This window comes from Ranitomeya imitator, chromosome 2 (genome assembly GCF_032444005.1).
Source record: "Ranitomeya imitator isolate aRanImi1 chromosome 2, aRanImi1.pri, whole genome shotgun sequence".
NCBI lineage: Eukaryota > Metazoa > Chordata > Amphibia > Anura > Dendrobatidae > Ranitomeya > Ranitomeya imitator.
In genome coordinates this window covers 268,854,936-268,878,479 of record NC_091283.1, presented here as the reverse complement: position 1 = coordinate 268,878,479, position 23,544 = coordinate 268,854,936, and the positions used below count along the sequence as shown (strand labels likewise).

General features: G+C 47.2%; 1 protein-coding gene across 1 annotated transcript in view; it reads left to right on the top strand.

Moving 5' to 3' along the window:
* The first annotated feature begins 2,162 nt into the window (after positions 1–2,162).
* The window catches only part of LOC138663070 (myosin-3-like), a 188,925-nt gene continuing 167,543 nt past the window's right edge, over positions 2,163–23,544 (top strand). Inside the window, exons 1-4 of the mRNA XM_069749138.1 lie at positions 2,163–2,187; positions 3,733–3,773; positions 5,974–6,185; positions 6,368–6,511. Coding sequence (XP_069605239.1) covers positions 5,982–6,185; positions 6,368–6,511 — 348 coding nt within the window. The 5' untranslated portion in view covers positions 2,163–2,187; positions 3,733–3,773; positions 5,974–5,981. The remainder of the gene's footprint in view (positions 2,188–3,732; positions 3,774–5,973; positions 6,186–6,367; positions 6,512–23,544) is intronic.

The window sequence follows — 23,544 nt, the reverse complement described above, 5'->3', positions numbered from 1 at the left end:
ATTATGAAGAGGAGCTGTGTGTCGGGAATATTACAGAAAGGAGCTGTGTAGGGGTAATATTAGGGAGGCGAGCTATGTGGGGGAATATTACGGCGAGGGGCTGTGTGGGGGTAATATTATGGCGAGGAGCTGTGTAGGGCAACATTATGGAGATGAGCTGTGTGGGGTGTGAGGCAGTGGCTTATGTCACAGGTAGGAGTCGCTGTGTGTTCTCCACAGGTTGTGCATGCAGACGGATGAAGAAGTCCATAGGTGTGCATGGGAGTCACAGATTTCCGATCCGGGTTTCCCTGTGGCTGAAGGCCACAGGTTTGTGTGTGTTAAAAGCCCCTAAGAGGTATGGGTGTGTCAGGTGTGTGAGGTGCATGTCAGTGTCAGTCTGGTGTGTGCTGGTGTGCAGAGCAGAGGCCTGCAGAGCGCTGGCTGGGTGCATGGAGGCACAGGCCAGCAGAGCCAGCACCCAGGGCAGCTGAATAGCCTGGCACCCGTAGCGTGCACAGCGTTGCAAGTTGTCCATGGTACTGGTCTTGGATGTGGACAGTCCTGTGCCTGTAAGAGACTGTGATACAGTGATGCAGGACACCCACGAGAACTAGTCGGAGGGGAATGGCATGTGTAGTGTCTGCAACATATGAGGCTGTGTATATGGAGACTGTAATATGGCGTGCGGTCTCCCAGGGAAACTAGACAAGAGAAGTCTGGCCTGTTTAGGCCAGACTGCAAATCTAAAGCCATATAATATGTAATGCTATGAACTGGTGTGAACTGAACACTGATAATATACACTGAAGATATATGCATTTGTGTGAATTGGACTTTAATGCTGTGAGGAAACACATTAAAGAGATTTTTGTGTTGGAACTTTGTGGGTCACTGCCTCTTCACTGCGTACGATGCTACTGCAGCCTTACAGGGGGTAATGATATGGAGAGGAGCTGTGAGGGGGAATAATACAGAGATGAGCTGTGAGGGGGGAATATTATGGATAGGAGCTGTGTGGGGCAACATTATGGAGAGGAGCTGTGTGGGGGTAATATTACAGAGAAGAGTTGTGTGGGGGATAATTACAGGAAAGGGTCAGTGTGGGAGGGATATTTTGTGCAGCAAGCACAATAAGGGGCAATTAGTTATTCAGGCGTGCAGCATAGGAGATACCTTTATTCATAGGGCAGTATAATGATACTTTTATGTCATAGAGCACCATGTCAGGATGTGCTGTTAAAGATGGAGAAGAGGAAAGATTGCACTGATGAGCTGTGGGCATGAAATCTCATCATGGCGTCTGTACTACATGGAGACAAAAAGGATGGGAATGATCAGAGGAGATGTCACCTACAAGGTACCTGGATGTAAATGTATATGTGTGATCCTTCCTACATCTTGTTAGTACTGTGGTTCCTGTATGGTCCACAATCTGATGATGGCTGGTAACAACTCCCAGTATCTCCTTACCATTGTTAAGGACATATTGGAAGTTGCAGATTTAAGTAATACAAATATGGGGCTGACCTGACATTGCAATTGATTACTGTATTGCGTTTGGTGATTCATGTACTGATTGTGGTTCTGGCTCTGTATTCATGTACTGATGGTGGTTCTGTTGCTGTATTCATGTACTGACGGTGGTTCTGATCATGTAGCTTTCCATACCGTGCTTCATGTTAAAACTGAAAAATCCTCCAAATTTAGTTTTGAGATTATAAAGAGGATTTGATTGAATTTCTGCTCCAAAAACTTACAGGTTACCTACAATGCTATAGGTGCTCATATAACAGTATGTACCCCAGTGCACACCCACATTGTGCAGCAGTTAGCCCTAAGGATAACATATCATACGTAGAAATCACCCTTCACAATTAGCGTTTCTTTGTATTTCCTGGTCCTGCATGGTGCAGCATCTCATGCTGTGTCCATCAGGGGGTGCCATGGAGGAGGGAGCCTCTTGGTGATAATCTTGTTATTAAGACCCAGGAGTCGTGACTTCTCACCTTCGCCAAATTCTTAAGTGGAAACAAAATCGAGAAAGCGACATCATCGCTATATATACATTGTAAAGCCAGCGAAAAAAGTGTCCTCCGTATGGAGGAGCGTCCAATTATAGAGGAGGGATAAACAGTAGGGATTAGCTGAGCACTTTATAAAGCTCAGTGCTCCTCACCCACAGGACTCCGTGAGGATCTGCCATCAGTAAGTCCTTGTCCTGGTCAAGTGTCTCTGGCACAGACGGGGCGGAGGAGGGGGGTGAGAACGTTATATTATTACAGTCCAGTATATTACATCTGTGACCTGGGGCTGCTGGAAAACTATGATTCCCAGAATGCACTGCAGCAGTCATGGCGGAGCAGCGGCCGGAAAGCCATGTTGTATATTATGCTGCATCATTTATCTGCCTTTATATTATGTTGTGTTGTGGTCGGTTACGTTCCATGTTATACTGTGCTTTACAATAGGTTTTATATTATATATTATATTGTGTTTTATGTTGTACATCATGTTTTGTATTGTATCGTGTTTTATGTTGTACATCATGTTTTGTATTGTATCATGTTTTATGTTGTACATCACGTTTTGTATTGTTTCATTGTGTTTTATGTTGTACATCACATTTTATATTGTATCATGTTTTATGTTGTACATCACGTTTTGTATTGTATTGTGTTTTATGTTGTACATCACGTTTTGTATTGTATTGTGTTTTATGTTGTACAACACGTTTTGTATTGTATCGTGTTTTATGTTGTACATCACGTTTTGTATTGTATCATTGTGTTTTATGTTGTACAACACGTTTTGTATTGTATCGTGTTTTATGTTGTACATCACGTTTTGCATTGTTTCATTGTGTTTTATGTTGTACATCACGTTTTGTATTGTATCATTGCGTTTTATGTTGTACAACACGTTTTGTATTGTATCGTTGTTTTATGTTGTACATCACGTTTTGTATTGTATTATTGTGTTTTATGTTGTACATCATGTTTTATATTGTATCGTGTTTTATGTTGTGCATCACATTTTGTATTGTTTCATTGTGTTTTATGTTGTGCATCACGTTTTGTATTGTATTGTGTTTTATATTGTACATCACGTTTTATGTTGTATCGTTTTGTTTTATGTTTTACATCAGGTTTTGTGTTGTATCGTTGTGTTTTATGTTTACATCAGGTTTGATATTGTATCGTTGTGTTTTATACTGTACATCACATTTTATATCATATATTATATTGTTGTGTTGTACTATAATCTGCTTTAATATTACGTTGCGCTGTAGTTGGTTACGTTCCAGTGTTTTATTTTGTACATTACAGTATTTTACGTTTTATTATAAAACTTTTTAGAGTTGACCATAAAGTTTTGCGCTGCCCCGGTCCAATGTCCAGTCGTTGCTGCTCTTCATTTCTGCACTCGGTGTCCAGGGTGCTTTCTTCTTTTATGTCACAAGGTGCCAGGCCTGTCACAGCATCATGATGGGGGTGGTTCTGCAACAGCACGGGGCCTAGTGAGGTCAAGAAGCATTGGGACACAGCTGTGGAAGGACCGGACACCGGACCAAGGCAGCGCGAATCACAGCTCAACGCTGAATATTATATTTCTCCAATTTATTATACTACGTATCATGTTATGTTCTTATATATCACAGTATTACACTGTATACTATTACATTATAGTCATTTATAACATGTCATGTGTATAACAAGCTGATACCTCCTTACCTTTCTTATGACCCTTCAGATCTTCATTGCTCCTTATCAGTTGGTGGCTGGACTGAAGAGGTAAGATTTTTTTTTAACTTCCCCTTTAAATATCATATGCAGGCAGTACACCTGTCACCACTACACCTCTTACAGTGGGGCAAAAAAGTATTTAGTCAGTCAGCAATAGTGCAAGTTCCACTACTTAAAAAGATGAGAGGCGTCTGTAATTTACATCATAGGTAGACCTCAACTATGGGAGACAAACTGAGAAAAAAAAATCCAGAAAATCACATTGTCTGTTTTTTTATCATTTTATTTGCATATTATGGTGGAAAATAAGTATTTGGTCAGAATCAAAATTTCATCTCAATACTTTGTAATATATCCTTTGTTGGCAATGACAGAGGTCAAACGTTTTCTGTAAGTCTTCACAAGGTTGCCACACACTGTTGTTGGTATGTTGGCCCATTCCTCCATGCAGATCTCCTCTAGAGCAGTGATGTTTTTGGCTTTTCGCTTGGCAACACGGACTTTCAACTCCCTCCAAAGGTTTTCTATAGGGTTGAGATCTGGAGACTGGCTAGGCCACTCCAGGACCTTGAAATGCTTCTTACGAAGCCACTCCTTCGTTGCCCTGGCGGTGTGCTTTGGATCATTGTCATGTTGAAAGACCCAGCCACGTTTCATCTTCAATGCCCTTGCTGATGGAAGGAGGTTTGCACTCAAAATCTCACGATACATGGCCCCATTCATTCTTTCATGTACCCGGATCAGTCGTCCTGGCCCCTTTGCAGAGAAACAGCCCCAAAGCATGATGTTTCCACCACCATGCTTTACAGTAGGTATGGTGTTTGATGGATGCAACTCAGTATTCTTTTTCCTCCAAACACGACAAGTTGTGTTTCTACCAAACAGTTCCAGTTTGGTTTCATCAGACCATAGGACATTCTCCCAAAACTCCTCTGAATCATCCAAATGCTCTCTAGCAAACTTCAGACGGGCCCGGACATGTACTGGCTTAAGCAGTGGGACACGTCTGGCACTGCAGGATCTGAGTCCATGGTGGCGTAGTGTGTTACTTATGGTAGGCCTTGTTACATTGGTCCCAGCTCTCTGCAGTTCATTCACTAGATCCCCCCGCGTGGTTCTGGGATTTTTGCTCACCGTTCTTGTGATCATTCTGACCCCACGGGGTGGGATTTTGCGTGGAGCCCCAGATCGAGGGAGATTATCAGTGGTCTTGTATGTCTTCCATTTTCTAATTATTGCTCCCACTGTTGATTTCTTCACTCCAAGCTGGTTGGCTATTGCAGATTCAGTCTTCCCAGCCTGGTGCAGGGCTACAATTTTGTTTCTGGTGTCCTTTGACAGCTCTTTGGTCTTCACCATAGTGGAGTTTGGAGTCAGACTGTTTGAGGGTGTGCACAGGTGTCTTTTTATACTGATAACAAGTTTAAACAGGTGCCATTACTACAGGTAATGAGTGGAGGAAAGAGGAGACTCTTAAAGAAGAAGTTACAGGTTTGTGAGAGCCAGAAATCTTGATTGTTTGTTTCTGACCAAATACTTATTTTACACCATAATATGCAAAAAAAATGATAAAAAAACAGACAATGTGATTTTCTGGATTTTTTTTTTTCTCAGTTTGTCTCCCATAGTTGAGGTCTACCTATGATGTAAATTACAGACGCCTCTCATCTTTCTAAGTGGTGGAACTTGCACTATTGCTGACTGACTAAATACTTTTTTGCCCCACTGTATGTGGGCGGATGGCTGATTTTGGAGGATGAGGTCTCCAGCACTGAAATAGCCCCCAGGTCTTACGAGATCCTTGTAAATACTGTGGTTACATTCTGGAGTCATGATGAAGACTTCAAGTTCGGCTCCTCCCGTGATCGGCCCCTGAGTCATCCCTATAGTGCACATGTGTTCTCTTACCAACACATTTAACCCCTTCCCAACTTTTTTTTAGAGGAAACTGAGCAGTAATCTAAATGTTTCTATTTTTTTTAGGAAGATTTTGTGAGTTTCTGCTCCAAAAACCCATTGTGGAAACTTTCCAAAACTCCTAAAAAAAACTTCTGAGAACTTAGTGAAAAGGCTCGGTGTGTACATACCATAAGGATATGCGAACGCAGATTTTTTTTTTCCGCTTTTGAAGCAAAAATTGAGCAGAAACTTGGGAGTTTCCGCTTGAAAAACTGAGCAAAAATATCTTGTGTGTGCGTAATACCAAGAGCAGCAGATTATGAAACTTTTTCACTTTGTGCTCCACTAGCTGCAGCCATGAGTAGTGACCAGGAGATGATGGCGTTCGGTGTGGCCGCACCTTTCCTTAGAAAGACCGAGAAGGAAAGGACGGAGGCACAGAATCAGCCCTTCGATGCCAAAACCTACTGCTTCGTTACTGACCCAACCATCGAATACATCAAGGGGAAAATCAAGAGTTCAGAGGCCGGAAAGACAACGGTGGACACAGAGGATGGGCGGGTAAGAACCATGATGGCATAGGCATACGGGGACACTCCTCATTAGATAATTCCAGGGGTGGAGGACTGTTACCATGGGAGGAGCCATAGACCATGTAGACAATCCAGTGGTCAAAGGAACAATCACAGGGATTGTCAGGCAGGGTCAAGACTTACACCGTCCCTATTTTCTTCACATTTCAGACTGTCACACTGAAGCCTGACGACGTCTTCCCCATGAACCCACCCAAGTTCGATAAAATCGAAGACATGGCGATGCTAACTCACCTGCATGAACCGGCTGTCCTGTTCAACCTCAAGGATCGCTACAAGGCCTGGATGATTTATGTAAGATGTAGAACTGTATATACATGAGTAGTGATTAGCATAGCTCACAACAGTCCCTCATACTGCGGGACTGTCCCGATTTTGAGGCCGTGCCTCGCAGTCCCGCACGGGACTCTGCTTCTCCAGCACAGCCAGCAGGAGAAGCAGCTGACACGCCCCCTTGTATTAGGCCACGCCCCCTCCGTATTGTCTTCTCCGGTGGTTCAGAGAGGGAGAGAGGACATTCTGAGGTACATGTGTGTGTTGCACACATATATACAGCTGGCCCTGCGGTACTTACAGAACAAGGCATTATAACCAGGAGTAGTGGCAGCAGTTACAGCAATCCAGTGCAGCCTGTTAGCCATAGGCACAGTATATATATATATATATATCCTTTATATACTACAGCAGTTATGGAGTGGAGCCAATAGATAGTGGTGTTGTCTGAGTGCATGCAGAGCTGGGCTACATTGCAATGTGCAGGATCTGTGAGGCAGCAGTGTGGACAGCGACAGGTGGTGAAATCTTTGCCTGCTTTGTAAGCAGAGCTGCTGGGACACATCTACAGCCCCGACTGTACACTGGCATCGTCATGTTGGGCCATTATTGTTGTGAATTCTGTTGTCGAACTCCCTCCTGTGGTCGTGAATGGTACTTCGGCGAGTTCTGTCTATGGGCTCCCTCTGGTGGCTATGAGTGAAGCTGCTGCTTCTGAGGTTCCTTACACAGGTGACGTGGTTTGTCCTTTGGTTGGCTGCTCTATTTAACTCCTCTCAGATCGTTACTCCATGCCAGCTCTCAGTGTTTTTGCATTGGTTCAGTTCGCTCCCGGATCTCTCTGGTGACCTGCCTTCTCCTGCTGAAGCTAAGTTCCTGATAGTCATTATTTGTTCACTGTTTTCTTGTCCAGCTGGTTATCATGATTTTGTCTTGCTAGCTGGAAGCTCTGGGATGCAGGGTGGCCCCTTCGCACCGTGAGTCGGTGCGGAGGTCTTTTTGCATACTCTGCGTGGTCTTTTGTAGGTTTTTGTGCTGATCGCAAAGTTACCTTTCCTATCCTCTGTCTATCTAGTAAGTCTGGTCTCCCTTTGCTGAAACCTGTTTCATCTCTGCGTTTGTGACTTTCATCTTTACTCACAGTCAATATATGTGGGGTGCTTCCTTTACCTTTGGGAAATTTCTCTGAGGCAAGGTAGGCTTTATTTTCTATCTCTAGGGCTAGATAGTTCTTAGGCTGTGACGAGGCGCCTAGGTCTGGTCAGGAGCGCTCCACGGCTATTTCTAGTGTGTGTGATGGGATTAGGGATTGCGGTCAGCAGAGCTCCCACATCCCAGAGCTCGTCCTGTATGAGGTTTAACTATCAGGTCATTCCGGGTGCTCCTAACCACCAGGTTATAACAGTACAGCTGGCCCAAAGTATTAATGCATCTCAATAGAGGGATAAGAGAAGTTCTGAGACCATTTTTTTTTCTTTGCACTGTGTTTTGTCTTTCTTTTCCCCTAGACCTTTGGGTGGTTCAGGACACAGGTGTAGAAATGGACATTCAAGGTCTGTCCTCTTGTGTGGATCATCTCACTGCAAGGGTACAAAACATTCAAGATTTTGTGGTTCAGAATCCTATGTTAGAGCCTAGAATTCCTATTCCTGACTTATTTTCTGGGGATAGATCTAGGTTCTTGAATTTCAAAAATAATTGTAAACTGTTTCTAGCTTTGAAACCCCGCTCCTCTGGTGACCCCGTTCAACAGGTAAAAATCATTATTTCTTTGTTACGGGGTGACCCTCAAGACTGGGCATTTTCCCTTGCGCCAGGAGATCCTGCATTGCGTGATGTTGATGCGTTTTTTCTGGCGCTTGGATTGCTTTATGATGAACCAAATTCAGTGGATCAGGCAGAGAAAATCTTGCTGGCTTTGTGTCAGGGTCAGGATGAAGCGGAGGTGTACTGTCAGAAGTTTAGAAAGTGGTCTGTGCTTACTCAGTGGAATGAATGTGCCCCTGCGGCAATTTTCAGAAAGGGTCTTTCTGAAGCCCTTAAGGATGTCATGGTGGGATTTCCCACGCCTACTGGTCTGAATGAGTCTATGTCTTTGGCCATTCAGATCGATCGGCGCATCCGTGAGCGCAAAGCTGTGCACCATATGGCAGTAATCTCTGAGCATAGGCCTGAGCCTATGCAGTGTGATAGGACTTTGACCAGAGCTGAACGGCAAGAACACAGACGTCGGAATGGGCTGTGTTTTTACTGTGGTGAATCCACTCATGCTATCTCCGATTGTCCTAGGCGCACTAAGCGGTTCGCTAGGTCTGCCACCATTGGTACGGTACAGTCTAAATTTCTTTTGTCCGTTACTCTGATTTGCTCTCTGTTGTCCTATTCTGTAATGGCATTTGTGGATTCAGGCGCTGCCCTGAATTTGATGGACTTGGAGTTTGCCAGGCGCTGTGGTTTTTTCTTGGAGCCCTTGCAGTATCCTATTCCATTGAGAGGAATTGATGCTACGCCTTTGGCCAAGAATAAGCCTCAGTACTGGACTCAATTGACCATGTGCATGGCTCCTGCACATCAGGAGGATATTCGCTTTTTGGTGTTGCATAATCTGCATGATGTGGTCGTTTTGGGGTTGCCATGGCTACAGGTCCATAATCCAGTGTTGGATTGGAAATCTATGTCTGTGTCCAGCTGGGGTTGTCAGGGGGTACATGGTGATGTTCCATTGCTCTCAATTTCACCTTCCACTCCTTCTGAAGTCCCTGAGTTTTTATCAGATTACCGGGATGTATTTGAGGAGCCCAAGTCTGGTGCCCTACCTCCTCATAGGGACTGCGACTGTGCTATTAATTTGATTCCTGGTAGTAAGTTTCCTAAGGGCCGTCTGTTTAATTTATCTGTGCCAGAGCACGCCGCTATGCGGAGTTATATAAAGGAATCTGTCAGGATTCCCCTGACCGCTGCCACCAATTTGTCACAATTCACACCGTGACCGTCACCCCTACGTCACGGGTCGGGGTGGCTTTGGGCCAACAGACGGCTATCACATGTGCAGGGGGGCTTATCTTAGTTATCCCTCCACTGCTAACAATGTGATGAGAAAACACACACAAGGCTATTGACCTCTTAGTTTACAGCAGGGGCTTATTCTAGGTATCCCACTGCTTTCAATATACCACAAACTGCAGGGATTTATGTATATCCCGCTTACAGTTCCACTTAACACTTGCAGTTCTCTGGCACCCCCCTTACTCTCAGGTCAGATTAGGTACTGCACCCTGGGTAATTAGTCGCCAGAAAGGCTGCCTGCTATGTACTGGCTATTGGGCACGCTGCAGCGACGCAATAAACTACTCCCACTCAGGCAGGAACAATAATTATCAACCCCGCAGCCGCTTCAGCATCACCCAAAAGTCTGCACACTATCGGTATCACTGCCACCAGCTTCGATTAAACGGGTCCGAAGCTAACCCAACACAACAGTAACAGTAGCGTATTACCCATCAGAAGACTTAGGGTACGGTTTAGAACAGTAGAACGAACTAATATTAAATATTATATTCCATAAAAATTAGGCAGTGCTTTATCAAAAATATTTTATAAAGATGTTACAAATGAGACAATTGCAAATATGTACATGGGTAATTATAACAAAAAGGGAATAAAGGAGAAAAGATAACACTCACATGTTCAAAGCATGGCAGGCAACCATACGTCCCAGCTCATTGGACGTGCTGCTGGCTTCAGGAGAAGACAAGAAGTCAAGAAGAAGAAATCAAGCAGAAGACTGAGCTGGGGAGCCTGCCACAAACTTAAAACTTTAAGGCTGTGACATCACAGAAAGGCTGGCTTATCCAGACCCTCCTCTCTCTATATTCTGGGTAAACTTTAAACTATTTTCTCTGATTTCTATAACTTCACTACAAAACATGTCAGAGTCATAACAAACCTAGCATTCATCTCGGATTAACGTGAGCATTCTAATGAGATCAAATATGTCCTATCTGGGATACATGTTTACAGAGAAACCCCTACTTCTTTACCAGATGGAGTTAGAAGCTCAGGTTTTACGTGGTAAATAGATCCACCGAGGGGTGTAAAGAATATATATTTTCGTGTTTTTTACGTAAACGGGTTGTGTAATATCTTAACAAAACAAGACAAAGGACTTCCATGCATTTCTGGAAAGTTAGAATCCAGTTCTAGCCTGTCACTTTCCACTGCAAGAATGCTGGTCGTAAATACTTCGGCTCTCTGAGCTAGAGGTAATAAACTCTTCCTCCCCCATCTACATTGGCAAAGCAGCTCTTGGCTGAGTGAAAGGGAAGGAATTTGAAGCTACAAACTGTTGCAGCATCACTCCAAGAAGGGGGGCTTAGCCCACGCAGGCTAGCAAGAGAACTACTTATGATATTTCATACCATATCGTGACACTTCCCCCTTTTGGTGTGCGCTAGGGAGGCAGTGCCCCACGGTATGCCTCCATGGGCACCTCAGTAGGTTCACCCTGGCGGGAGAGTCCATCTGCATTCCCATGCTCTTTGCCCGTTTTGTGTTCAATGGTGAAGTCAAACTGTTGAAGGGCAAGGCTCCAGCGTAGCAACCTGCCATTGGCTCCACACATGGCGTTCAGCCAGCGCAGAGGGTTGTGGTCGGTCACCACAGTGAAGGGGTGACCGTACAAGTAGGGCTGCAAGCGGTGCAGGGCCCAGACTATGGCCAGGCACTCCTTCTCGATGGTGGAGTAGGCCACTTCCCTCGGCAAAAGTTTCCGGCTCAGGTATAACACGGGGTGCTCTTGGTCCTCCGAGTCAACCTGGCTGAGCACAGCACCAAGGCCAAACTCGCTGGCGTCGGTCTGCACCAAGAACGGTCGACTGCTGTCGACTGCTTTCAACACAAGGGCGTTGCACAGTGCGGTTTTCAATGCCTGGAAGGCCCCCTCGCAGCCATCTGTCCAGTTGACAATGTGGGGTAGCTTCTTCCTGGTGAGGTCCGTCAAAGGTTTTGCCAGGCTACTATAGTGCTGTACGAAGCGCCTATAGTACCCTGCAGTGCCCAAGAAGGACATCACCTGTTTCTTGGTCACGGGAGTGGGCCAGTTCACGATCACTCCCACTTTGTCAGGCTCTGGCTTCAGGGTGTTCCCGCCTACCCGGTGCCCCAGGTAGTGAACCTCCCTCATGCCCATCTGGCACTTTCCCGGCTTGATAGTCAGTCCTGCTTGGTGAATTCGCCTGAGCACCTCCTCGAGATGCTGCAGGTGTTCCTTCCAGGAGGAACTGAAGATGGCAATGTCATCCAAGTACGCCACAGCGTACTTCTCCAGTCCCTGAAGCAGGAGGTTGACCATCCGCTGAGAAGTGGCAGGGGCATTCTTCATGCCGAAGGGCATGACCGTGGACTCATACAGTCCAAAGGGTGTGATAAAGGCGGACTTCTCCTGCGCCTCGGGGCTCAGGGGAATCTGCCAGTATCCTCGACTCAGATCCATTATGGTTAGGTAATCTGCGCCAGCTAACTTATCCAGCAGCTCCTCGATGCGCGGCATTGGGTGCGCGTCAGAGGCTGTGATGGCATTGAGCCCCCTGTAGTCCACGCAGAACCGGGTGGTCCGGTCTTTCTTTGGCACGAGAACTACAGGTGATGCCCACGCGCTCTTTGACCGTCGAATCACCCCCAGCTGTAACATCTCATCGATCTCTTGGCGCATAATCTGCTGCACCTGGTCAGAGATTCGATAGGGTGTTCGCCATAGTGGGGCGTGATTCCCGGTGTCCACCTCGTGGACGGCTAACTCAGTCCTCCCAGGTCGGTTGGAGAACATGACCCGAAGGGTTCCAGTGTGGTTTGCAACTGCAACCGCTGGGGTTCAGTTAACGAGGCGCTTACCTCCACGTCCTCGATGGACCCATTGGCCTTGGCTTGGGCCAGCATGTCCAGGAGGGTGTCTTCCTCACCGTCTTCGGGCAAGCTGCAGACCGGTAGGACAAAAGGTTCACGTTCGTGATGAGCCTTCATCATGTTGACGTGAAAGGCCTTTCGCCTACCCCGAGCGTGGTCAAGCGTGACCACGTAAGTGACCGGGTTGAGCTGTTGGTGGACGACGTACGGGCCCTCCCAGGCTGCCTGAAGCTTATCCGTTGGTACGGGGACCAGCACCCACACCTTTTGACCCACGTGGTAGGTCCGCTCCCCGGCGTTCTGGTCGTACCAGTGCTTCTGATCAGCCTGAGCCTGCGTCATGTTGTCATGCACCAACTGCATCAAGGTCTGCATCTTGTCACGGAAGCGCATGACATACTCCACTATGGACACTTCAGAAGGGTTCGGCTCCTCTTCCCAGGATTCTCTTACCAACCCAAGGGGTCCCCGGACTCGCCTGCCGTACAGGAGCTCAAAGGGGGAGAACCCCGTCGAGGCCTGCGGAACCTCTCGGTAAGCGAACAGCAGGTGTGGGAGGTACCGCTCCCAGTCGCGCGTGCCCTTGAGTCTCAACCAGCATGCGTAGCATCTGTTTGAGGGTACCATTGAAGATACGCACTTGATACGAGGTGCTTCACCTGCATTCTCTTACAGAGAGCCTCCATTAGGCGAGACATAAATTGGGTCCCTTGATCAGTAAGCATTTCCCTGGGAAACCCTACACGTGAAAAGATAGCCAACAGGGCATCCGCCACCTTATGTGCCCTAGTTGACGACAGAGCTACTGCCTCTGGGTACCGGGTAGCATAGTCTACCACAGTAAGGATGTATTGCTTTCCAGAGCTGCTGGGGACGGCCAGCGGGCCCACAATGTCCACCGTGATCCTCTGGAAAGGCTCTTCTATCACTGGCAAAGGAATCAGGGGAGCCTTAAGAGCAGGCCCCGCCTTCCCCACTCTTTGACAAGTGATACAGGAGCGGCAGTAGTTCGACACATCTGTCCCCATCTTAGGCCAATAGAAGTGTTGAGACAGCCGGGCCTTAGTTTTGCTGATCCCCAAGTGTCCAGCTAGCGGTATCTCATGGGCAATCCGCAACAACTCACCCCGGAATTGCTGTGGGACGACCAGCTGTCTTTCCCTCAACCACTCCTTTTGTGATTCTCCGGGTACTGTCTCCCGGTACAACCTTCCTTGTTCCTAGAACACCTTCTCCTTATCAGTCTCGGAGAAGCGCGTCCCGGCGAGTTGTCTCAAACTCTCTAGGCTCACATCTGTGTACAGAGCGGCCTGAAACTCCTGGCTAGGGAAAGCCAGAAGAGACGTCAGGGTCCCTTCCCCACGGGAACCCTCTTGGACCTGCTCTGGGTCCACCTCTGGTTCAGTCACAGTGATGACTGAGGAGGGTCCGGAAGGCAGACAGTTATGTGTGTTCCGGGCACTCTGACTGCGGGTGACAGCAGCTACGTAGGCTGTCTCCCCGGGGGTTTCTTCAGACCCATCAGCCGGCGCTGCTATGGGCTCTACCTCCCCATCCACCCCCAACACTCCAGGGGCAGTGCTACTTATGGGCCAGTTACCTTCCTCAGTGGCACTGGTCACTTTCATGGCATCACCTTCCTCACGGTTCCCATGCCTCTCCCCATTTCCTGTAGCACCGACACTTGCCCCTGTTAGGGGTTCCTCAGCCGTCTCACTCCGCAGAGCGACGTGGCTGGCCATGCCTGTACCTATGGACACATCAACCTTCACAGAAAAATCATTATCAGGTTCAGCTGGCACAGGTACAACATTTTCAACATCAATCCTAGGAAAAAAATGGTTAATAGATGCATCATTACAAGATAAAGCATGGTCAGGTAACACATGCGATTTCCCATCATCATCATCATCAGGGTTAACTTTACCCTCATTAGTAGATTGGGGAGGGGTGTCAGGGACGTAGTATGCAACCATCCTCCCCAAATCAGTCCCCAACAAAACATCAGTGGGCAAATTATCAGACAGCCCCACTTCCTTCACCCCGCTCCCGGCACCCCAATCAATAAAAACCCGGGCCATCGGTAAGGGACAGCTGATGCCCCCAATCCCAGTGACAGTTAGGGTTTTCCCCGGAATGATTTCTTCAGGGGCCGCCAGTTCGGGTCGGATGAGGGTTCGTTCAGCCCCGGTGTCCTTGAGGCCTGTAGCAACATGGCCTCTCACAGTGACGTGCTGTACGTTGTCACACACCCTCCCAACCACACCACCCACCAAAAGAACTGCTGCATTAGGCCCTGGGGCCTTGGCTGGGGTGTTCTTCTGCTTGGTTGGGCAGGAGGGACTGATATGACCAGTCTGATGGCAGGTGAAACACTTGCGAGGTTCGGTGGTAGGTCTAGTGCTGTTGGCCACGGGGCCAGGACCTCTGGTGTTTTGGCTGGCAGGGATACTGGCGTTGGTTGCAGGCTTACCCCCTCTCCAGCTGGTGGTGACTGGCTTCCGCACTTCCGATCTACGGTTGGCCTCGTAGGCATCGGCAATCTGCGCTGCTTTCGTCACGTCTTTGGGTTCTCTGTCCATCACGAACTGTCGCACCTCAGCTGGGCAAAGATGAAAGAACTGGTCTTTGATCATCAGGTCTCGCAGCTGTGCAAAGGTGGTCACTGACAGTCCTTGGGTCCACTGGTCAAAGTGGGTCCCCAGTCCATGCACCACATCACTGTAACTGTCGTGTGGGCCACGTTGGAGGGTCCAAAACTTTCTACGGTACACCTCGGGTGTAAGCTGGTACTTGGCTATCAGAGCCTGCTTGATGGCCTCATAGTCACCATCTTGTTCTTGAGGGAGGGCAGCAAACGCCTCCAGAACTTTGCCTCTCAGCCCTGGTGTCAGGTATCATGCCTATTCATCTGTAGGCAGCCGGTACTGTCTGCAGGCTTTCTCAAAGGCCCGCAGAAAAGTGTCCAAGTCCCCGTCCTTCTCCATAACAGGAAAGTGATCGGGCCGGGGCTTAGGTATCTGAGCGCTGCTGGGCTCATGTCTCTGGGCGGTGGAGGGCATCCCCCCCTGCCGGAGCATCTCCAGTTCATGTTCTCACTGGGCTTGGCGCTCGGCTCTCTCAGCCTCCCGCTCAGCTCGCTGGGCCTCTCTCTCAGCTCGGGCCTCTCTCTCGGCTTGCTGGGCCTCCTGCCGGTATTGCTGAATCAGCTGCCGACGTCCCTCATGGTCGTCAGTGGGGAATTCTTTCAAGGCCGCCTGCAGGTGGGGGTCCAATTCGCCCAGATTGCTAACAGGGCCAGCATTCAGTGGTTGGACCTCTGCTGCAGCACCATGTTCACTGGTGCTGGCTTCTGCGGCCTCTGGGCTCTGTGACCTGGCTTGGTCGGCTTCAAATTGCACCAGGTCAGCGACCATTTGAGCCTTGGACTTTTCCTGGGGCTTCATGCCATGGTACATGCATATCCCAGCAAGAATGTCCTTCTTCTGCTGGTTGTACCAGACTTCCCCTTTCGCAGCCATGGTTGCCAAATAAAAGATAGTATAGAAAAACGAAGAGGAAGGGAGGGGATAATTACCAGTACGCAATTGTCTCACAACTAAAAACACTGAGTTCGTTCTCCAAACTTGTTTGCGCAGAGTCCTCGCAAGAACTTTCTGCAAGTTTTTAGTGAGAGGAATGATTGCTCAAACCAAATCACTAATGCTCTAATATCCCACCGCCTTGCCACCAAATGTCAGGATTCCCCTGACCGCTGCCACCAATTTGTCACAATTCACACCGTGACCGTCACCCCTACGTCACGGGTCGGGGTGGCTTTGGGCCAACAGACGGCTATCACATGTGCAGGGGGGCTTATCTTAGTTATCCCTCCACTGCTAACAATGTGATGAGAAAACACACACAAGGCTATTGACCTCTTAGTTTACAGCAGGGGCTTATTATAGGTATCCCACTGCTTTCAATATACCACAAACTGCAGGGATTTATGTATATCCCGCTTACAGTTCCACTTAACACTTGCAGCTCTCTGGCGCCCCCCTTACTCTCAGGTCAGATTAGGTACTGCACCCTGGGTAAGTAGTCGCCAGAAAGGCTGCCTGCTATGTACTGGCTATTGGGCACGCTGCAGCGACGCGATAAACTACTCCCACTCAGGCAGGAACAATAATTATCAACCCCGCAGTGGCTTCAGCATCACCCAAAAGTCTGCACACTATCGGTATCACTGCCACCAGCTTCGATTAAACGGGTCCGAAGCTAACCCAACACAACAGTAACAGTAGCGTATTACCCTTCAGAAGACTTAGGGTACGGTTTAGAACAGGAGAACGAACTAATATTAAATATTATATTCCATAAAAATTAGGCAGTGCTTTATCAAAAATATTTTATAAAGATGTTACAAATGAGACAATTGCAAATATGTACACGGGTAATTATAACATAAAGGGAATAAAGGAGAAAAGATAACACTCACATGTTCAAAGCATGGCAGGCAACCATACGTCCCAGCTCATTGGACGTGCTGCTGGCTTCAGGAGAAGACAAGAAGTCAAAAAGAAGAAATCAAGCAGAAGACTGAGCTGGGGAGCCTGCCACAAACTTAAAACTTTAAGGCTGTGACATCACAGAAAGGCTGGCTTATCCAGACCCTCCTCTCTCTACATTCTGGGTAAACTTTAAACTATTTTCTCTGATTTCTATAACTTCACTACAAAAAAATGTCAGAGTCATAACAAACCTAACATTCATCTCGGATTAACGTGAGCATTCTAATGAGATCAAATATGTCCTATCTGGGATACATATTTACAGAGAAACCCCTACTTCTTTACCAGACGGAGTTAGAAGCTCAGGTTTTACGTGGTAAATAGATCCACCGAGGGGTGTAAAGAATATATATTTTTGTGTTTTTTACGTAAACGGGTTGTGTAATATCTTAACAAAACAAGACAAAGGACTTCCATGCATTTCTGGAAAGTTAGAATCCAGTTCTAGCCTGTCACTTTCCACTGCAAGAATGCTGGTCGTAAATACTTCGGCTCTCTGAGCTAGAGGTAATAAACTCTTCCTCCCCCATCTACATTGGCAAAGCAGCTCTTGGCTGAGTGAAAGGGAAGGAATTTGAAGCTACAAACTGTTGCAGCATCACTCCAAGAAGGGGGGCTTAGCCCACGCAGGCTAGCAAGAGAACTACTTATGATATTTCATACCATATCGTGACAGAATCCTTGGAGAAGGGTCATATTCGTCCGTCGTCGTCACCATTGGGAGCAGGGTTCTTTTTTGTGGCCAAGAAGGATGGTTCTTTGAGACCTTGTATTGATTACCGCCTTCTTAATAAGATCACAGTTAAATTTCAATATCCTTTGCCGCTGCTGTCTGATTTATTTGCTCGGATTAAGGGGGCTAGTTGGTTCACCAAGATAGATCTTCGTGGTGCGTATAATCTTGTGCGAATTAAACAGGGTGATGAATGGAAAACGGCATTTAATACGCCCGAGGGCCATTTTGAGTACCTGGTTATGCCATTCGGGCTTTCTAATGCTCCATCTGTATTTCAGTCCTTCATGCATGACATCTTCCGAGAGTACCTTTATAGATTCATGATTGTATATTTGGATGACATTTTGGTCTTTTCGGATGATTGGGAATCTCATGTGAAGCAGGTCAGAATGGTGTTCCAGGTCCTTCGTGCTAATTCCTTGTTTGTGAAGGGGTCAAAGTGTCTCTTTGGAGTTCAGAAGGTTTCATTTTTGGGTTTCATTTTTTCCCCTTCTACTATCGAGATGGACCCTGTTAAAGTTCAGGCATTTACGATTGGACTCAGCCGACATCTGTGAAGAGCCTGCAGAAGTTCCTGGGCTTTGCTAATTTTTATCGTCGCTTTATCGCTAACTTTTCCAGTGTTGCTAAGCCGTTGACTGATTTAACCAAGAAAGGTGCTAATGTGGTCAATTGGTCCTCTGCGGCTGTAGAGGCTTTTCAGGAGTTGAAGCGTCGTTTTGCTTCTGCCCCTGTGTTGTGCCAGCCAGATGTTTCGCTCCCTTTTCAGGTGGAGGTTGATGCTTCTGAAATTGGAGCAGGGGCTGTTTTGTCGCAAAGAAGTTCTGATGGCTCGGTGATGAAACTCTGTGCCTTCTTTTCTAGAAAATTCTCGCCTGCTGAGCGCAATTATGATGTGGGCAATCGGGAGTTGTTGGCCATGAAGTGGGCATTCGAGGAGTGGCGACATTGGCTTGAGGGAGCTAAACATCGCGTGGTGGTCTTGACGGATCACAAGAATTTGACTTATCTCGAGTCTGCCAAACGGTTGAATCCTAGCCAGGCTCGATGGTCGCTCTTTTTCTCCCGTTTTGATTTTGTGGTTTCATACCTTCCGGGATCTAAGAATGTGAAGGCTGACGCCCTGTCAAGGAGTTTTGTGCCTGACTCTCCGGGTGTTCCGGAGCCGGCGGGTATTCTTAAAGAAGGGGTAATTTTGTCTGCCATTTCCCCTGATTTGCGGCGTGTGCTGCAAAAGTTTCAGGCTGATAGACCTGACCGTTGTTCTACGGAGAAACTGTTTGCCCCTGATAGATGGACTAGTAGAGTTATCTCGGAGATTCATTGTTCAGTATTGGCTGGTCATCCTGGAATCTTTGGTACCAGAGATTTGGTGGCTAGATCCTTTTGGTGGCCTTCTTTGTCACGGGATGTGCGTTCTTTTGTGCATTCCTGTGGGATTTGTGCTCGGGCTAAGCCCTGCTGTTCTCGTGCCAGTGGGCTGCTTTTGCCCTTGCCGATTCCTAAGAGGCCCTGGACGCATATTTCCATGGATTTTATTTCTGATCTCCCTGTTTCTCAAAAGATGTCGGTCATTTGGGTGGTTTGTGATCGCTTCTCTAAGATGGTCCATTTGGTACCCTTATCTAAACTGCCTTCCTCCTCTGATTTGGTGCCATTGTTTTTCCAGCATGTGGTTCGTTTGCATGGCATTCCAGAGAACATCGTCTCGGACAGAGGTTCCCAGTTTGTTTCGAGGTTTTGGCGGTCCTTTTGCGCTAAGATGGGCATTGATTTGTCTTTTTCTTCGGCTTTCCATCCTCAGACTAATGGCCAAACCAAACGAACTAATCAGACTTTGGAGACATATCTGAGATGCTTTGTTTCTGCTGATCAGGATGATTGGGTGTCTTTCTTGCCTTTGGCTGAGTTCGCCCTTAATAATCGGGCCAGCTCGGCTACTTTAGTTTCTCCTTTTTTCTGTAATTCTGGTTTCCATCCTCGTTTCTCTTCAGGGCAGGTTGAGCCTTCGGACTGTCCTGGTGTGGATGCGGTGGTGGACAGGTTGCAGCAGATTTGGACTCATGTGGTGGACAATTTGACATTGTCCCAGGAGAAGGCTCAACGTTTCGCTAACCGCCGGCGTTGTGTTGGTCCCCGACTTCGTGTTGGGGATTTGGTTTGGTTGTCATCTCGTCACGTTCCTATGAAGGTTTCCTCTCCTAAGTTTAAGCCTCGTTTCATTGGACCATGTAAGATTTCTGAAGTTCTTAATCCTGTGTCATTTCGTTTGGACCTTCCAGCTTCTTTTGCCATCCATAATGTGTTCCATAGGTCGTTGTTGCGGAGATATGTGGCGCCTGTGGTTCCCTCCGTTGATCCTCCTGCCCCGGTGTTGGTCGAGGGGGAGTTGGAGTATGTGGTGGAGAAGATTTTGGATTCTCGTGTTTCGAGATGGAAACTCCAGTACCTGGTCAAGTGGAAGGGTTATGGTCAGGAAGATAATTCCTGGGTTTTTGCCTCTGATGTTCATGCTGCCGATCTTGTTCGTGCCTTTCATTTGGCTCATCCGGATCGGCCTGGGGGCTCTGGTGAGGGTTCGGTGACCCCTCCTCAAGGGGGGGGTACTGTTGTGAATTCTGTTGTCGAACTCCCTCCTGTGGTCGTGAATGGTACTTCGGCGAGTTCTGTCTATGGGCTCCCTCTGGTGGCTATGAGTGAAGCTGCTTCTTCTGAGGTTCCTTACACAGGTGACGTGGTTTGTCCTTTGGTTGGCTGCTCTATTTAACTCCTCTCAGATCGTTACTCCATGCCAGCTCTCAATGTTTTTGCATTGGTTCAGTTCGCTCCTGTATCTCTCTGGTGACCTGCCTTCTCCTGCTGAAGCTAAGTTCCTGATAGTCATTATTTGTTCACTGTTTTCTTGTCCAGCTGGTTATCATGATTTTGTCTTGCTAGCTGGAAGCTCTGGGATGCAGGGTGGCCCCTTCGCACCGTGAGTCGGTGCAGAGGTCTTTTTGCACACTCTGCGTGGTCTTTTGTAGGTTTTTGTGCTGATCGCAAAGTTACCTTTCCTATCCTCTGTCTATCTAGTAAGTCTGGCCTCCCTTTGCTGAAACCTGTTTCATCTCTGCGTTTGTGACTTTCATCTTTACTCACAGTCAATATATGTGGGGGGCTTCCTTTACCTTTGGGAAATTTCTCTGAGGCAAGGTAGGCTTTATTTTCTATCTCTAGGGCTAGATAGTTCTTAGGCTGTGACGAGGCGCCTAGGTCTGGTCAGGAGCGCTCCACGGCTATTTCTAGTGTGTGTGATGGGATTAGGGATTGCGGTCAGCAGAGCTCCCACATCCCAGAGCGCGTCCTGTATGAGGTTTAACTATCAGGTCATTCCGGGTGCTCCTAACCACCAGGTCATAACACATTATACAATATGGAGCACTGTGTGGCTATTATACAGTATGGAACATAATGTGGGGCCATTATACAGTATAGAGCACTGTGTGGCCATTATGCAGTATTGAGCATCATGTGTGGCCATTATGCAGTATTGAGCATCATGTGTGGCCATTATACAGTATTGAGCACTGTGGGGCCATTATACAGTATGGAGCACTGTGTGGCCATTATGCAGTATTGAGCATCATGTGTGGCGATTATACAGTATGGAGCACTGTGTGGCTATTATACAGTATGAAGCATCAAGTGGGGCCATTATACAGTATGGAGCATCCTGTGGGGCCATTATTGTTGTGAATTCTGTGGCAGAGTTCACTCCTGTGGTCACAAGTGGTACTTCGGCTGATTCTCTCTGGGATCTTCCGTTTGTGGAGGAAAGTGGTACTGCAGCTTCTGAGTTTCCTCCCTCAGGTGATCTGGTGAGCTCGTTAGCTTCTTCTCTACTTAACTCCACCTGATGCTTTGATCTATGCTTCCTGTCAATGTTTCAGTGTGGGACTTGTTTTTTCCCTGGATCATTCCTGTGGCCTGCTGCTCTGCAAAGCTAAGTTTTGCTTATGTTATTTTGTTGCTATTTTTCTGTCCAGCTTGCTTTATTGGTTTTTCTCGCCTGCTGGAAGCTCTGAGACGCAGAGGGACCACCTCCGTACCGTTAGTCGGTGCGGAGGGTCTTTTTGTCCCCTCTGCGTGGTTTTTTATAGGTTTTTGTGCTGACCGCAAAGTTATCTTCCCTATCCTCGTTCTGTTCAGCTAGTCGGGCCTCACTTTGCTAAATCTGTTTCATCTGTATGTTTGTGTTTTCATCTTACTCACAGTCATTATATGTGGGGGGCTGCCTTTTCCTTTGGGGAATTTCTCTGAGGCAAGGTAGGCTTATTTTTCTATCTTCAGGATTAGCTAGTTTCTCAGGCTGTGACGAGGCGCCTAGGTTCTGGTCAGGAGCGCTCCACGGCTACCTTTAGTGTGGTTTGATAGGCTTAGGGATTGCGGTCTGCAGAGTTCCCACGTCTCAGAGCTCGTTCTATTATTTTGGGTTATTGTCAGTTCACTGTATGTGCTCTGACCTCCATGTCCATTGTGATTCTGAATTGCCTTTCATAACAGTACAGGAAGCCAAAAGTGCTAATGATTCTCAATAGAGGGAAAAAAGAAGTTCTGAGACCATTTTTTTTTCTTTGCACTGTGTTTTGTCTTTTTTTTCCCCTAGACATTTGGGTGGTTCAGGACACAGGTGTAGCAATGGACATTAAAGGTCTGTCTTCATGTGTAGATCAGCTCACGGCAAGAGTTCAAAATATTCAAGATTTTGTGGTCCAGAAATCTTTGCTTGAACCAAGAATTCCTATTCCAGATTTGTTTTTTGGAGATAGAACTAAATTTCTGAGTTTCAAAAATAATTGTAAACTATTTCTGGCTTTGAAACCTCGCTCTTCTGGTGACCCAATTCAACAGGTTAGGATCGTCATTTCTTTTTTGCGCGGCGACCCTCAGGACTGGGCGTTTTCTCTTGCGTCAGGAGATCCTGCATTGAGTAATATCGATGCGTTTTTCCTGGCGCTTGGGTTGTTGTACGATGAGCCTAATTCAGTGGATCAGGCAGAAAAAAATTTGCTGGCTCTTTGTCAGGCTCAGGATGAGATAGAGGTATATTGTCAGAAATTTAGAAAGTGGTCAGTGCTCACTCAATGGAATGAATCTGCGTTGGCAGCAATATTCAGAAAGGGTCTCTCTGAAGCCTTTAAGGATGTCATGGTGGGATTTCCTATGCCTGCTGGTTTGAATGAGTCTATGTCTTTGGCCATTCAGATCGGTCGACGCTTGCGTGAGCGTAAACCTGTGCACCATTTGGCGGTATTACCTGAGCTTAAACCTGAGCCTATGCAGTGTGATAGGACCTTGACCAGAGTTGAACGGCAAGAACATAGACGTCTGAATGGTCTGTGTTTCTACTGTGGTGATTCCACTCATGCTATCTCTGATTGTCCTAAGCGCACTAAGCGGTTCGCTAGGTCTGCCACCATTGGTACTGTACAGTCAAAATTTCTTCTGTCCGTTACCTTGATCTGCTCTTTGTCATCATATTCTGTCATGGCATTTGTGGATTCAGGCGCTGCCCTGAATTTGATGGACTTGGAATATGCTAAGCGTTGTGGGTTTTTCTTGGAGCCCTTGCAGTGTCCTATTCCATTGAGAGGAATTGATGCTACGCCTTTGGCCAAGAATAAGCCTCAATACTGGACCCAGCTGACCATGTGCATGGCTCCTGCACATCAGGAGGTTATTCGCTTTCTGGTGTTGCATAATCTGCATGATGTGGTCGTGTTGGGGTTGCCATGGCTACAAGCCCATAATCCAGTATTAGATTGGAAATCCATGTCGGTGTCCAGCTGGGGTTGTCAGGGGGTACATGGTGATGTTCCATTTCT